Source organism: Nerophis lumbriciformis, linkage group LG31, assembly GCF_033978685.3.
Source record: "Nerophis lumbriciformis linkage group LG31, RoL_Nlum_v2.1, whole genome shotgun sequence".
NCBI lineage: Eukaryota > Metazoa > Chordata > Actinopteri > Syngnathiformes > Syngnathidae > Nerophis > Nerophis lumbriciformis.
The window spans coordinates 25,173,795-25,190,120 of record NC_084578.2 but is presented as its reverse complement, the minus strand read 5'-3'; the positions used below and the strand labels follow the sequence as shown (position 1 = coordinate 25,190,120).

Below are 16,326 nucleotides of genomic sequence, written 5' to 3'. Positions count from 1 at the left end.
AGCCCAAATAGCAAAGCGAAATAAAAAAAATCATGTAAACAAACAGCTTGGGCCTTAAGAGGTTAACAAAAAGGTCACATCTTGAGCCCCATTGTAAAGAATAAGTTGACACTAAATTAGTGCATTTTCATTGGTTTTTAAAATCCATAACTTTCTTAATATTTATCACAGGAAAATGACATTTACACGACCTATCTGAGAATAGTGGTTTCATGTAAATCAATTAAGTTTAAAAAAAATGTACACACATAGCTCTATTGTTAAAGAAAGCCTGACGTGATAACCCATGTTTGTCACCACTTCATTGATTTCACATCAATATGTTCTTTAATATATGTACATCTTTTACATCGATCAGTCGAAAAAAATCAGTCATTTTCTATAATAATACCCACCATTGTTTGAATATCTTCTTTAAGGGTTAATACATTCTGCTTTGCACACTCTTTGCATTCTCTCGATGAGCTTCAAGCACACCTGTGAAGTTACAACCATTTCAGGTGACTACCTCTTAAATCTAATTTTTTTGTAATGTCAACTGCCATTAAAAACATCGAATTTGACAAAAACATTTAAATTGGACATCAGACCCTGCAGTTTGAATGTAGCCTAAACAAACACTATATAAATAAAATCCATTAATTTCATGAAAAAAACTAAAAATACATCGTAACTGTGAAACCCCTTTTTTTCTGTTTGTTTGTATAAGCAAGCTTTCCAATAAGACCAACTTTTATTTTCAAAATGGGGTAAATATAAAGAAATGATGACATCTTTAACCTCTAAAGGCCTTGGTGGCCACATGCGTGGACAGCACCTTTTGCTCTTATTTCCAAAATTGTGTACACTACTGAATTGGGGTCTTATGCCGACATATGGAAACTTATACTGCTATCTGCTGGTGTCAGAAGAGTATAACATACAATGGAATTTGGAAGAAAAACTGTAAAAATTAAAAATAGCATGTCACTACACATGAAGTACACGTTTGTTACTTATGGACTAATAAGTACATCATATAAAAAGATGATTTTTAGTTTTTATTCTAATTAGGGTCCAATAAGCGCAAATAGCAAAGCGAAAAAAAAAAAATCATGTAAACAAACAGCTTGGGCCTTAAGAGGTTAACAAAAAGGTCACATCTTGAGCCCCATTGTAAAGAATAAGTTGACACTAAATTAGTGCATTTTCATTGGTTTTTAAAATCCATAACTTTCTTAATATTTATCACAGGAAAATGACATTTACACGACCTATCTGAGAATAGTGGTTTCATGTAAATCAATTAAGTTTAAATTTTTTTTTACACACATAGCTCTATTGTTAAAGAAAGCCTGACGTGATAACCCATGTTTGTCACCACTTCATTGATTTCACATCAATATGTTCTTTAATATATGTACATCTTTTACATCGATCAGTCGAAAAAAATCAGTCATTTTCTATAATAATACCCACCATTGTTTGAATATCTTCTTTAAGGGTTAATACATTCTGCTTTGCACACTCTTTGCATTCTCTCGATGAGCTTCAAGCACACCTGTGAAGTTAAAACCATTTCAGGTGACTACCTCTTAAATGTAATTTTTTTGTAATGTCAACTGCCATTAAAAACATCGAATTTGACAAAAACATTTAAATTGGACATCAGACCCTGCAGTTTGAATGTAGCCTAAACAAACACTATATAAATAAAATCCATTAATTTCATGAAAAAAACTAAAAATACATCGTAACTGTGAAACCCCTTTTTTTCTGTTTGTTTGTATAAGCAAGCTTTCCAATAAGACCAACTTTTATTTTCAAAATGGGGTAAATATAAAGAAATGATGACATCTTTAACCTCTAAAGGCCTTGGTGGCCACATGCGTGGACAGCACCTTTTGCTCTTATTTCCAAAATTGTGTACACTACTGAATTGGGGTCTTATGCCGACATATGGAAACTTATACTGCTATCTGCTGGTGTCAGAAGAGTATAACATACAATGGAATTTGGAAGAAAAAGTGTAAAAATAAAAAATAGCATGTCACTACACATGAAGTACACGTTTGTTACTTATGGACTAATAAGTACATCATATACAAAGATGATTTTTAGTTTTTATTCTAATTAGGGTCCAATAAGCCCAAATAGCAAAGCGAAATAAAAAAAATCATGTAAACAAACAGCTTGGGCCTTAAGAGGTTAACAAAAAGGTCACATCTTGAGCCCCATTGTAAAGAATAAGTTGACACTAAATTAGTGCATTTTCATTGGTTTTTAAAATCCATAACTTTCTTAATATTTATCACAGGAAAACGACATTTACACGACCTATCTGAGAATAGTGGTTTCATGTAAATCAATTAAGTTTAAAATTTTTTTTACACACATAGCTCTATTGTTAAAGAAAGCCTGACGTGATAACCCATGTTTGTCACCACTTCATTGATTTCACATTAATATGTTCTTTAATATATGTACATCTTTTACATCGATCAGTCGAAAAAAATCAGTCATTTTCTATAATAATACCCACCATTGTTTGAATATCTTCTTTAAGGGTTAATACATTCTGCTTTGCACACTCTTTGCATTCTCTCGATGAGCTTCAAGCACACCTGTGAAGTTAAAACCATTTCAGGTGACTACCTCTTAAATCTAATTTTTTTGTAATGTCAACTGCCATTAAAAACATCGAATTTGACAAAAACATTTAAATTGGACATCAGACCCTGCAGTTTGAATGTAGCCTAAACAAACACTATATAAATAAAATCCATTAATTTCATGAAAAAAAATAAAAATACATCGTAACTGTGAAACCCCTTTTTTTCTGTTTGTTTGTATAAGCAAGCTTTCCAATAAGACCAACTTTTATTTTCAAAATGGGGTAAATATAAAGAAATGATGACATCTTTAACCTCTAAAGGCCTTGGTGGCCACATGCGTGGACAGCACCTTTTGCTCTTATTTCCAAAATTGTGTACACTACTGAATTGGGGTCTTATGCCGACATATGGAAACTTATACTGCTATCTGCTGGTGTCAGAAGAGTATAACATACAATGGAATTTGGAAGAAAAAGTGTAAAAATAAAAAATAGCATGTCACTACACATGAAGTACACGTTTGTTACTTATGGACTAATAAGTACATCATATAAAAAGATGATTTTTAGTTTTTATTCTAATTAGGGTCCAATAAGCCCAAATAGCAAAGCGAAATAAAAAAAATCATGTAAACAAACAGCTTGGGCCTTAAGAGGTTAACAAAAAGGTCACATCTTGAGCCCCATTGTAAAGAATAAGTTGACACTAAATTAGTGCATTTTCATTGGTTTTTAAAATCCATAACTTTCTTAATATTTATCACAGGAAAACGACATTTACACGACCTATCTGAGAATAGTGGTTTCATGTAAATCAATTAAGTTTAAAATTTTTTTTACACACATAGCTCTATTGTTAAAGAAAGCCTGACGTGATAACCCATGTTTGTCACCACTTCATTGATTTCACATCAATATGTTCTTTAATATATGTACATCTTTTACATCGATCAGTCGAAAAAAATCAGTCATTTTCTATAATAATACCCACCATTGTTTGAATATCTTCTTTAAGGGTTAATACATTCTGCTTTGCACACTCTTTGCATTCTCTCGATGAGCTTCAAGCACACCTGTGAAGTTAAAACCATTTCAGGTGACTACCTCTTAAATCTAATTTTTTTGTAATGTCAACTGCCATTAAAAACACCGAATTTGACAAAAACATTTAAATTGGACATCAGACCCTGCAGTTTGAATGTAGCCTAAACAAACACTATATAAATAAAATCCATTAATTTCATGAAAAAAAAAAAAAATACATCGTAACTGTGAAACCCCTTTTTTTCTGTTTGTTTGTATAAGCAAGCTTTCCAATAAGACCAACTTTTATTTTCAAAATGGGGTAAATATAAAGAAATGATGACATCTTTAACCTCTAAAGGCCTTGGTGGCCACATGCGTGGACAGCACCTTTTGCTCTTATTTCCAAAATTGTGTACACTACTGAATTGGGGTCTTATGCCGACATATGGAAACTTATACTGCTATCTGCTGGTGTCAGAAGAGTATAACATACAATGGAATTTGGAAGAAAAACTGTAAAAATAAAAAATAGCATGTCACTACACATGAAGTACACGTTTGTTACTTATGGACTAATAAGTACATCATATAAAAAGATGATTTTTAGTTTTTATTCTAATTAGGGTCCAATAAGCCCAAATAGCAAAGCGAAATAAAAAAAATCATGTAAACAAACAGCTTGGGCCTTAAGAGGTTAACAAAAAGGTCACATCTTGAGCCCCATTGTAAAGAATAAGTTGACACTAAATTAGTGCATTTTCATTGGTTTTTAAAATCCATAACTTTCTTAATATTTATCACAGGAAAATGACATTTACACGACCTATCTGAGAATAGTGGTTTCATGTAAATCAATTAAGTTTAAAAAAAATGTACACACATAGCTCTATTGTTAAAGAAAGCCTGACGTGATAACCCATGTTTGTCACCACTTCATTGATTTCACATCAATATGTTCTTTAATATATGTACATCTTTTACATCGATCAGTCGAAAAAAATCAGTCATTTTCTATAATAATACCCACCATTGTTTGAATATCTTCTTTAAGGGTTAATACATTCTGCTTTGCACACTCTTTGCATTCTCTCGATGAGCTTCAAGCACACCTGTGAAGTTAAAACCATTTCAGGTGACTACCTCTTAAATCTAATTTTTTTGTAATGTCAACTGCCATTAAAAACATCGAATTTGACAAAAACATTTAAATTGGACATCAGACCCTGCAGTTTGAATGTAGCCTAAACAAACACTATATAAATAAAATCCATTAATTTCATGAAAAAAAAATAAAAATACATCGTAACTGTGAAACCCCTTTTTTCTGTTTGTTTGTATGAGCAAGCTTTCCAATAAGACCAACTTTTATTTTCAAAATGGGGTAAATATAAAGAAATGATGACATCTTTAACCTCTAAAGGCCTTGGTGGCCACATGCGTGGACAGCACCTTTTGCTCTTATTTCCAAAATTGTGTACACTACTGAATTGGGGTCTTATGCCGACATATGGAAACTTATACTGCTATCTGCTGGTGTCAGAAGAGTATAACATACAATGGAATTTGGAAGAAAAACTGTAAAAATAAAAAATAGCATGTCACTACACATGAAGTACACGTTTGTTACTTATGGACTAATTAAGTACATCATATAAAAAGATGATTTTTAGTTTTTATTCTAATTAGGGTCCAATAAGCCCAAATAGCAAAGCGAAATAAAAAAAATCATGTAAACAAACAGCTTGGGCCTTAAGAGGTTAACAAAAAGGTCAATCAATCAATCTTTATTTATATAGCCCTAAATCACAAGTGTCTCAAAGGGCTGCACAAGCCACAACGACATCCTCGGTACAAAGCCCACATACGGGCAAGGAAAAACTCACCCCAGTGGGACGTCGATGTGAATGACTATGAGAAACCTTGGAGAGGACCGCATATGTGGGTAACCCCCCCCCTCTAGGGGAGACCGAAAGCAATGGATGTCGAGTGGGTCTGACATAATATTGTGAGAGTCCAGTCCATAGTGGATCCAACATAATAGTAAGAGTCCAGTCCATAGTGGGGCCAGCAGGACACCATCCCGAGCGGAGACGGGTCAGCAGCGCAGAGATGTTCCCAGCCGATGCACAGGCGAGCGGTCCACCCCGGGTCCCGACTCTGGACAGCCAGCACTTCATCCATGGCCACCGGACCTGTGCCCCCCCCCCTCAAGGAAAAGGGGAGCAGAGGAGAAAAGAAAAGAAACGGCAGATCAACTGGTCTAACAGGGGGGCTATTTAAAGGCTAGAGTATACAAATGAGTTTTAAGATGGGACTTAAATGCTTCTACTGAGGTAGCATCTCTAATTGTTACCGGGAGGGCATTCCATAGTACTGGAGCCCGAATAGAAAACGCTCTATAGCCCGCAGACTTTTTTTGGGCTCTGGGAATCACTAATAAGCCGGAGTTCTTTGAACGCAGATTTCTTGCCGGGACATATGGTACAATGCAATCGACAAGATAGGTCACATCTTGAGCCCCATTGTAAAGAATAAGTTGACACTAAATTAGTGCATTTTCATTGGTTTTTAAAATCCATAACTTTCTTAATATTTATCACAGGAAAATGACATTTACACGACCTATCTGAGAATAGTGGTTTCATGCAAACCAATTAAGTTTAAAACAATGTACACACATAGCTCTATTGTTAAAAATAGCCTGACGTGATAACCCATGTTTGTCACCACTTCATTGATTTCACATCAATATGTTCTTTAATATATGTACATCTTTTACATCGACTAGTCGACAAAAGTCAGTCATTTCCTATAATAATACCCACCATTGTTTGAAAGACGTATTTAAGGGTTAATACATTCCAGCACATGAACAGTCAGTCAGCTCCTCCTGCACATACCTCCTCCAAGGCGCGGACATCAAGGTGCTCTAGAAGGAGCTGCTCTTGTCCTCTGGTCAGATGTTCTCCTGCATCTCACTGCTGACGACATCCTCCTCCTCCTCCTCCTCCTCAGTTGATGAGAATCTTTAGCATCCTGCTTTGCGGCGGTAAAGCACACTTTGGACCGATCTGGACTTTCCACCATGACAGCCAGCAAGGAGCAGCCGAAGCAGAGAGCCAATAATCCCCCGCAGCAGGACGAGGTGGGCGAGCGAATTTCTTTTCTCACTGCAGCACTTTTACCGCCAAACCTGCCGCCGTGTGGGCTCAATACTCGTCTTTTCCCCGCCGCACACGACACTAATGTAGCGTTTTACCACACTCTCCGTTTTTTTTTTTTTTTAGCCGTAGCAACACGACAAAACGCGTCGAGAGAGTGAATGATGTACGTTAAAGGAGATGCTAGCGGACAGACGACAGGACGCATTGTCATTCATGCTCTGCCTCCTGTCAGCGTGCTTGAAAAGCACTTTAGCACAGAATACACCGTGAAAATGTCATCCTTCACCTGCACCGGGGCTGTCCAAAACGCGGCTCGGGTGCCTTTTGCAGCCTGCAGCTTGTTTTTATTAGCATGTGGAAGAAAACAAATGAAGATGGACATTACATTACAAAGAAAGTTCAAGGCCACACCGAAAAAGCTCATAAAGTCTGCCTAGTAGAGATGCGCGGTTTGCGGACACAACCGCGGAGTCCGCGGATTATCCGCGGATCGGGCGGATGAAATTTAAAAAAATAAGATTTTATCCGCTCGCGGGTCGGGTCGGGCGGATTAATTAGATTTTTTTTTTTTTTTTTTTTTGCGGGTGGCAGTTAAACCAATTGGGAAATATATATACATACCGTATTTTCCGCACTATAAGGCGCACCGGATTATTAGCCGCACCTTCTATGAATTACATATTTCATAATTTTGTCCACCAATAAGCCGCCCCGGACTATAAGCCGCGCCTACGCTGCGCTAAAGTGAATGTCAAAAAAACGCTGCGCTAAAGTGAATGTCAAAAAAACAGTCAGATAGTTCAGTCAAACTTTAATAATATATTGAAAACCAGCGTTCTAACAACTCTGTCCCAAAATGTACGCAAATGTGCAATCACAAACATAGTAAAATTCAAAATGGTGTAGAGCAATAAATAGCAACATAATGTTGCTCGAACGTTAATGTCACAACACACAAAATAAACATAGCGCTCACCTTCTGAAGTTATTCTTCATTCGTAAATCCTTCGAATTCTTCGTCTTCGGTGTCCGAATTGAAAAGTTGCGCAAGCGTGGGATCCAAAAATGGCCGGCTCCGCCTCGTCGAAGTCATCGGATTCAGTGTCGCTGTTGTTGTGCAGCAGTTCTGTGAATCCTGCCTTCCGGAAAGCTCGGACCACAGTTGTGACCGAAACTATCTGCCCAGGCATTTACGATCCACTGGCAGATGTTGGCGTATGTCGACCGGCGCTATCTGCCCGTCTTAGTGAAGGTGTGTTCGCCTTCGGAGCTGTGTGAAAAAAGCCACCCGGCCTCTTCGCGTAAACTTCCCTTAACCACTCGCTCATCTTTTCTTCATCCATCCATCCCTTCGAGTTAGCTTTTATGATGACGCCGGCTGGAAAGGTCTCTTTTGGCAAGGTCTTCCTTTTGAATATCACCCTGGGTGGAAGTTAGCATGGCAAGCTAGAACCACAGTGAAGGATGACTTCTCATTCCCTGTGGTGCGAATATTCACCGTACGTGCTCCCGTTCCACAGTGCGGTTCACAGGAATATCAGTTGCTGTGAAATACGGTAGTAATCCGTGTGCAGATGGAGAGATTGCGTCTTTTTATGAACCGGATCGCTTAGTAGGAGCCATTTTGTGGTCTTTACAGATGTAAACAGGAAATGAAACGTACGGTGATATCCGCGCGTTTTTTCTTCTTCTTCCGGGGGCGGGTGAAGCGCTTCCTGTTCTATGGGGGCGGGTGCTTTCCTTGGCGGTTGCTTGCGTAGAAGAAGAAGCGCTTCCTGTTCTACCGGGAAAAAAGATGGCGGCTGTTTACCGAAGTTGCGAGATCGAAACTTTATGAAAATTAATCGTAATAAAGCGCACCGGGTTATAAGGCGCACTGTTAGCTTTTGAGAAAATTTGTGGTTTTTAGGTGCGCCTTATAGTGCGGAAAATACGGTAGTTAAATGTTGTTACCCACATACGAAAAACGAGCAGGCACCTGCAGCATATGCCACAACAGAAGAAAAAAAAAGAAAAGAGATGGACACTTTTACGGAGCGGAGAAGGGACGCCTCGCCGGGGTCCGGGACCGAGGCTCCTTCCCCCGAGAGGGCCCCACCGGGAGCCGTAGCTGAGGCGATCCGCGAGAAGGGCCCGACGCACGTCCAGGGTCACTACCGCGCCCACCGCACCGACACCCCGCCTCGTCCGCTTTCGCCGCGGCCGGCGTCACGCGCAGCAGGTAAGCAGCTTACCTGCCCGCCACTCCCGTGGCCGGGGGCTCGTAACATGGGTCACTCCGCGCGCTCCGCCCGCGCAGCTTACCTGCTTGCCACCCCTGTTGCCGGGGGCGCGTAACAGGGGTCACTCCGCGCGTAGTGCGCTCATGAAAGGGGTGGGGCTCACCCTGGTTGATATAGAGAGCAGGACGGTGGCCATGGAAGTTGGAACCCGCTAAGGAGTGTGTAACAACCCACCTGTCGAATCAACTAGCCCTGAAAATGGATGGCGCTGGAGCGTGGGCCCATATCTGGCCGTCGCCGGCAGCGAGACGCGCTTGGAGGTGCGCTCTGCGCGGCTCCCATATGATTGCGCACTGGTGTGCGTCTGGGTCGTGACAGCGTGGCACGCGAATGTCTGTGCATTGGATCAGTCTCCTTTCTTTAACAGGCAAAAGCTTTATAACCTCACCATACCTGCCAACTTTTAAATCAGAAAAACCTAGTAGCCAGGGTCCAAGGGCCGCAGGCCCCGGTAGGTCCAGGACAAAGTCCTGGTGGAGGGTTCAGGGCTTCGCCCCCCGACGCAAAATGACTATTAGCATTCAGACAGGTTAAAATGTTGCTAAAACCATCACTTTTCTATCAGTCACAGTGACTTTTCAAAACAAAAATATTACAGCAAAAATCATATGGGTTGATTGACATGTTTATTCTGTAAGCTAACTTCAATAGTTTGAAATTATTTTGACAGTTAATGCCAGTTATCCTGTCAACCTTTCACAAGACTTCAATTTGTTAATTGAAAGTATAAATAGTATAAACACTTTTAACATTATGTCGTGCTGTGAAATACAGCCGACAGGATGGCGCACCAAACACAAAGCAAGGCCATGCTGCAGGAGAACAAAGGACTTCTTTCATTTAAGGTTTGTGATAAACCATCAAACTCATTCGTTAAAAGGACTCTATAGTAATATAAAGCGAATTTTTCTGGACATTATCATGCAAGAAAAGTTTATTTTTGGGATCGCGATCACCGCGTAATGATTTTTAAAGGTTGCATTACATTATTAACTGTCCCATGTGATCAGCCAGTGCGATTGGAAGTCCATGCTCAATTATTGCCTCCGTAAATAAAACTTCGGCATTTATCACATCCAAAGAATCTGTTTGGGCGACGAAAAACGTTGAAAGTTTTCCACTTGTATTGCTAGCAACGGCATTAGACTTGTGTTTTTTTGTCCCAACGTGGTCTTTTACATCGCTAATTCCTCCGTGTCCGATCGAAAAATCTTGTCTGCACAAGGTGCAATTCGCGTAGTTTTCACCCTTTTTTTTTTTTTTTAATTAATATTAGATATATAACAACGGGCGGATGGCGGGCGGATGCAGTTCTGATCAAACGTTACATCGGGTGGATGGCGGATGGTTGACGACTTTCTGCCGCGGTTGCGGATGAAATAAATTGCCTATCCGCGCATCTCTACTGCCTAGTATAGCATGTATGTGCTATGTAGGGTTGTCAAAAGTATGGATAGTCCATACCAACTCACAAAAAAAACATCAATACCTGCTTTTTCTCCCAGTATTGTCAGTACCAAATACTGTACAATACTAGAGATATAAATCGTTAAAATGTAATATCGGAAATTATCGGTATAGTTTTTTTTAAACATTTTTTATTATTTTTTATTTTTTATTAAATCAACCTAAAAAACACAAGATACACTTACAATTAGTGCACCAACCCAAAACACCTCCCTTCCCCATTTACACTCATTCACACTCATTCACACAAAAGGGTTGTTTCTTTCTGTTATTAATATTCTGGTTCCTACATTATATATCAATATATATCAAGACAGTCTGCAAGGGATACAGTCCGTAAGCACACGGTCCACTAATAGTACTAACCTTTAACAGTTAATTTTACTCATTTTCATTAATTACTAGTTTCTATGTAACTGTTTTTATATTGTTTTACTTTCTTTTTTATTCAAGAAAATGTTTTTAATTTATTTATCTTCCATCCATCCATCCATTTTCTACCGCTTATTCCCTTCGGGGTCGCGGGGGGCGCTGGAGCCTATCTCAGCTACAATCGGGCGGAAGGCGGGGTACACCCTGGACAAGTCGCCATCTCATCACAGGGCCAACACAGATAGACAGACAACATTCACACTCACATTCACACACTAGGGCCAATTTAGTGTTGCCAATCAACCTATCCCCAGGTGCATGTCTTTGGAGGTGGGAGGAAGCCGGAGTACCCACGCAGTCACGGGGAGGACATGCAAACTCTGCTTCAGAGTGTTCTTGAACGGTTCATCTTTCAGCACGACAACGACCCTAAACTGGTAGAGGATAAGTAGTTAGGACCTTGGCGCCAAGCGTTCACACTAGATCTGACCAATCTAAGTCTATGAGCATAAACTGATTAAAAACTAATTGGATGAGAAGTCAAACGTCTTCTAAGACAAACTGAACAGTCAACTTATCAGTTGTCCCGATACCGATACTTTGGTGCCGGTACTAGATACTTCGGATGTAACGGTATCAATAAACATTGTTTAAGATAAAATGGAAATTGTAGGAATATGTTGGAAAATTAAATCATTTCACTTGCATTCATTTAGGCGGTTCGGAATAAGCGGTAGAAAATGGATGGATGGGTATGCGTTAATAGTTGTCAATAAGCCAACCGACTGTGTGTGCGCGCCCATGTATCTGTACGTGCACAACAGGGGAGCTGGCTAACTACATTACCTGTCACTCTCTGTCTGTGCAGATCAGGATGCTTGTTATTGGAAGTTTGAGTGCAATACAGTGTTGCCACCTTTGGCAAGGCATTTTTAAAGCAGTGATTGCTTCCATGTTTAAAGCTTCACCTTTATCATTAGTTTTGAAGTCAAAATACCTCCATATTGCACTTCACGTACCGTCTTTATTATCCAGTGGACCATTTTGACCATTTTTTGCCATTGTTTGTTTCCACTCTGTATCTGCTTGTATGTACTCTGTGTGTGCGCTGACACACTCAACATGCACCTTGACTATGTCAGCGGCGCATAGCAGCATGCAAATGGGAAAAAATAGTACTGGTATTTTCCATAGGTAGTATAGTACGGTTTTTAATTCATTAGTACCGCGATACTTTGTTATTACCAGTATACCCTAAAACCCTGCATGAGAATAACAATAACCTGGATGAATGAGAACACCCGTAGGCACATTCATCTTCGAATATTAAAAAACACTTTCTATAAAAGTGACATGCTTACAGTATTTTCACATTTGTAAAAGACAACATATGTCCTCAAAGATGCTGTTAGGCAAAGATAAAGTAAAACGATAAACAACAGAATCACACGTCAAATATATTTATTTTTAAAGAAGGACAAAAAAGACTTGCGGAGCATTATAAACAAAGTAAAATCGCAGAAACAAAATAATAACATCAATAAATACAAATAAATGTGAAAATTGTACAAAATATCACCTTATGAACATACATATAAGAGATAAACAAATATAAACAAATGCCGTGACCCCGAGAGAGACAAGCAATAGAAAATGGATGGATGGATGTAGGAATCTTTGCAAAATGGCACCTGATGGCCATAAGACGTAACTGCACTTTTGGTCCATACAGATAAAAAATAGTGTTAATGTATGAGATCAATCAATCAAAGTTTACTTATATAGCCCTTAATCGCAAATGTCTCAAAAGGCTGCACAAGCCACAACGACATCCTCACCTCAGATCCCACATCAGGGCAAGAAAAAACTCAACCCAATGAGAACAACGAAAAACCTTGAATGGGACCGCAGATGTGGGGACCAGTGAGTGACCGGTGCATTGGATGCTGAGTGGATGCAGTTCATAATGTGAGAGTCTATTCCATAGTGCGGCCAGCAGGGGATCCTCTTGCACATTGGGGCGCAGAGACGTCACCGACTGATGCATAAGGGGTGGTCACCCCTTATGCATGTGAAAGTACAGTCCATTGGAAGACCAGCAGGAGATCATCTTGAATGTTGATGTCTAAAAAGGGGTATTTTTTTTAAAGGTTTTTACATTTACATGAACTAAATGTATCTACTTGAACATGCTGTACTGGGACAGATTCGTTAAGAGTTTGAGCAGAAATATGTTGTATAGGAATCAACTAAACACCATAAAACATTAACAGAAATGCTATATGGGGACGGCGTGGCGCAGTGGAAGAATGGCCGTGCGCGACCCGAGTGTCCCTGGTTCAATCCCCACCTAGTACCAACCTCGTCATGTCCGTTGTGTCCTGAGCAAGACACTTCACCCTTGCTCCTGATGGGTGCTGGTTAGCGCCTTGCATGGCAGCTCCCTCCATCAGTGTGTGAATGTGTGTGTGAATGGGTAAATGTGGAAGTAGTGTCAAAGCGCTTTGAGTACCTTGAAGGTAGAAAAGCGCTATACAAGTACAACCCATTTATCATTATTTATCATTTATATCACAGGGATGGGTTTTGAAGTAATAACTTTGTGAAATAAAAAAAACAAACAATTAAAAACAAGTTCTTCTACAACAACACCATGTGCTTCAGTGCAACAGTTTGGCCAACAAAAATAAACAGGAGTGACTTCTCACATTTAATACACAATCTTTGTGCCTTATTGACAACTCAGCGGGTTGATTCTTCACAGCCTGCGTTAAATTCGGTGAGATGACAAAACATTTTAGTTAGTATTGATGTTACTGGAAGTTAGCAGTTAAATAAAGGACGAGTGATCATCACAGTAAACAAACAGCAAGACTTTATAATAAGTTACCATGCAAGCCTGCTGCGTGGCAACTCTCAGCCACAGCAGCTGAGTGAAGGACACTGTGTTAGGAAAATGAAAGCAACATCAAATAAGATTCTCCTCTGTTGTATAGTTTTTGTTTGAGGCAAATGTCTCCAATAATGTTCACAGTGCGCTCTTAAACGCACGCCGAGACTCCATGGTAGTAAAGTGAGTGAAATTGAGTAAAACAAAGCGATCGGTCCCATTTACTGGAAGGGAAAATCTCCGGAGGAAGCTCTGTGTAGTTGCCTTTAATGTTTTTTAAAGCCAAACGATGCTAGTGCGTATGTGCCTGCGCTGCTGCGACTCCATTTCCAGGAAGTAAGCAGTGTTGCCTAAAATGCATTAATAAATGATGATTTTTCGGTAATTAGAATACTAAGCGGTTTTACTAACCGTCTGGAATTGTACCGCGGTTTATCATTGCACCTACAGGCATATCCTCGACAGCTATTTGGGGACCTCACAAGGGTGGGGGGAGCAGGGGAGTGATTAGCGGGAGTTGAATGAGAAGTGTGTGTACAAAGCTTGCCAGGGATGTGCTGTTGGCTTCAAATACAAAAATATAGTAGTCTTTCTGCAAGGCAATACTGTTGCCTTTTCCACAAATATAGTAGTCTTTCTGCAAGGCAATATTGTTGCCTTTTCCACAAGTCAAGTCACCGCTGTCACAGACGCCCGCCGGTGGGAACTGATGGACAGCGAAGTTCGTAGACGTTCCACGGTGTTGTCTTTTAGCAGCTGTTACGTATCTCGTGGAAATCCGGGGTAATTATTTGGTGGGCAGCCCTGTCTCTCGTGTTTTTTTTAAAGATAAACTGTCAACTGATTGCTAGTTTTGCGCGATTCCCTGTCTATGTTTCAACACTCGATTAATCTAAAGATTAATTGCTGATTCTTATCAATGGAGGTAGTTGCACCCGATGCAGTTCAATCGCTCACTTGTCAAACCCGGCATCTGGTGGCATTGCTTTATCTTTCACAACCCAAGTGAAAACCCTACGCGACTGATTTTACAAAATACATTTCAACAGTGGTCATTCAAGTACTCCTGAACCGGATAAAATGTATTTTTATCATTATTTTACAACTTATATTATACATATATGGTAAGGCTGTCAAAGCCCTAACTCAGCCCTCACTCCTAAACTCATGTGATTAATCACAAACTCATGTGATTAATCATGAGTAAACACAGATTAATCAGACAATTTATTTTGACCGTACACGCTTCTTTACCTTAAACGTGGATGGTTACCTAAAAGGTGTGTGTTGTTATACGATCAGTGATCAGGTCAATGCATACGTCAGTTCAAAGATGAGTGAAGAGATTGACTGGTTGTGCTCGCTGACTAATTTCACTTCAGTATAACACACCCAGACGGTACTTTAGATTCTTTAGCTAGCAAGTTTTGAACAAATAAAACATTTAAAAATGCACCTGCATGACATTGTATGGTAATTAGGCTTGTGAAATAATTGATGTTTTTAAAATCAGATTAATCACACTCTAAACCTGTGGTTAATCATAATTAATCACGGGTTATTATTTACTTTAATAAATAAAAATTTCTGAAGAAAATACCCCAATATTTGAGTACAAATGCAATTTAGTAGTCACAATGTCATACAGGAACATTTTTTTAAATGTTTTATTGAACTGATTGAGCTCAAAACCTGGTGAAAATACATATAGTAAAAATTAAGTGCACATTTTGAAAGTCTTTAGAGTTTGCAGTAATCTTGGAAACAAGGTACAGTTGCTAATCAATAATGTATTACACACACTCATTAACAACTTTACATATTGCACCATTTACGCTTCTTGGGTTTAAACAGTTGTTTTAACAAACAAGCTTGTCTACCTTTTTTAGATGACAATGCTGATCTTTTTTTTTGGTACAATGCGACCCCAGCTCATAGTGATTATTTACAGATGTCTGACGTTCTCCACAAAGCAAAATACATTTACATTTAGTCTGTAGTTGCAAGTTGATGCTCTTGTTTGTGTAGTACAGTTGGCTCATCCTTGGTGTAATTGTGCCTCTCCCAGGTATTGTACGACAGATAAGCTGCGGTGATATGAATGACATCTTCCTGCAGGACTTGGTCTTCACAGATGTTAAATGTCCTGCATGCGGTGGCTGTCCGTTTAGCAAAGGCATATGTTTAACTGTGCTACTTTTGTAGCGTTCTCCTCTGCTTGTTGTGAATGTAACTAGCTAGCATGAAGCTATCGGCGCGAGCAAAGCAACCGTCACTGCTCGCTGAGGATGGTGACCGCTGCTTGCTTTCACCTCAGGGTCTCTAAGACACAAAAAAGTATCCAATATCACAAGGAAAAGTCACTACATTAGTTGCTAGTGGCTGTTTATAAAAAAGTTGCCAAGAGGATTGACAACACTGTCGGTGCCATCCTCGAGTACGTGTTTTGCTTTAAGATGGTATTTTAAACTTGATGTGCGCCGATGATAAAAACAACACCAACAACTTACCTTAGTTTTGCCTAAAGTTCTG

General features: G+C 39.4%; 1 protein-coding gene across 2 annotated transcripts in view; it reads left to right on the top strand.

Moving 5' to 3' along the window:
• LOC133574259 (inactive dipeptidyl peptidase 10-like) overlaps positions 1 to 16,326 on the top strand; it is a 389,479-nt gene that overhangs the window by 144,822 nt on the left and 228,331 nt on the right. Inside the window, exon 1 of one of the 2 annotated variants that reach the window (XM_061926361.1) lies at positions 6,541 to 6,764. The exons of the other annotated variant lie outside the window; for it this stretch is intronic. Coding sequence (XP_061782345.1) covers positions 6,705 to 6,764 — 60 coding nt within the window. The 5' untranslated portion in view covers positions 6,541 to 6,704. Of the gene's footprint in view, positions 1 to 6,540; positions 6,765 to 16,326 lie in introns of those variants that run through there. 2 annotated transcript variants of the gene reach the window in all.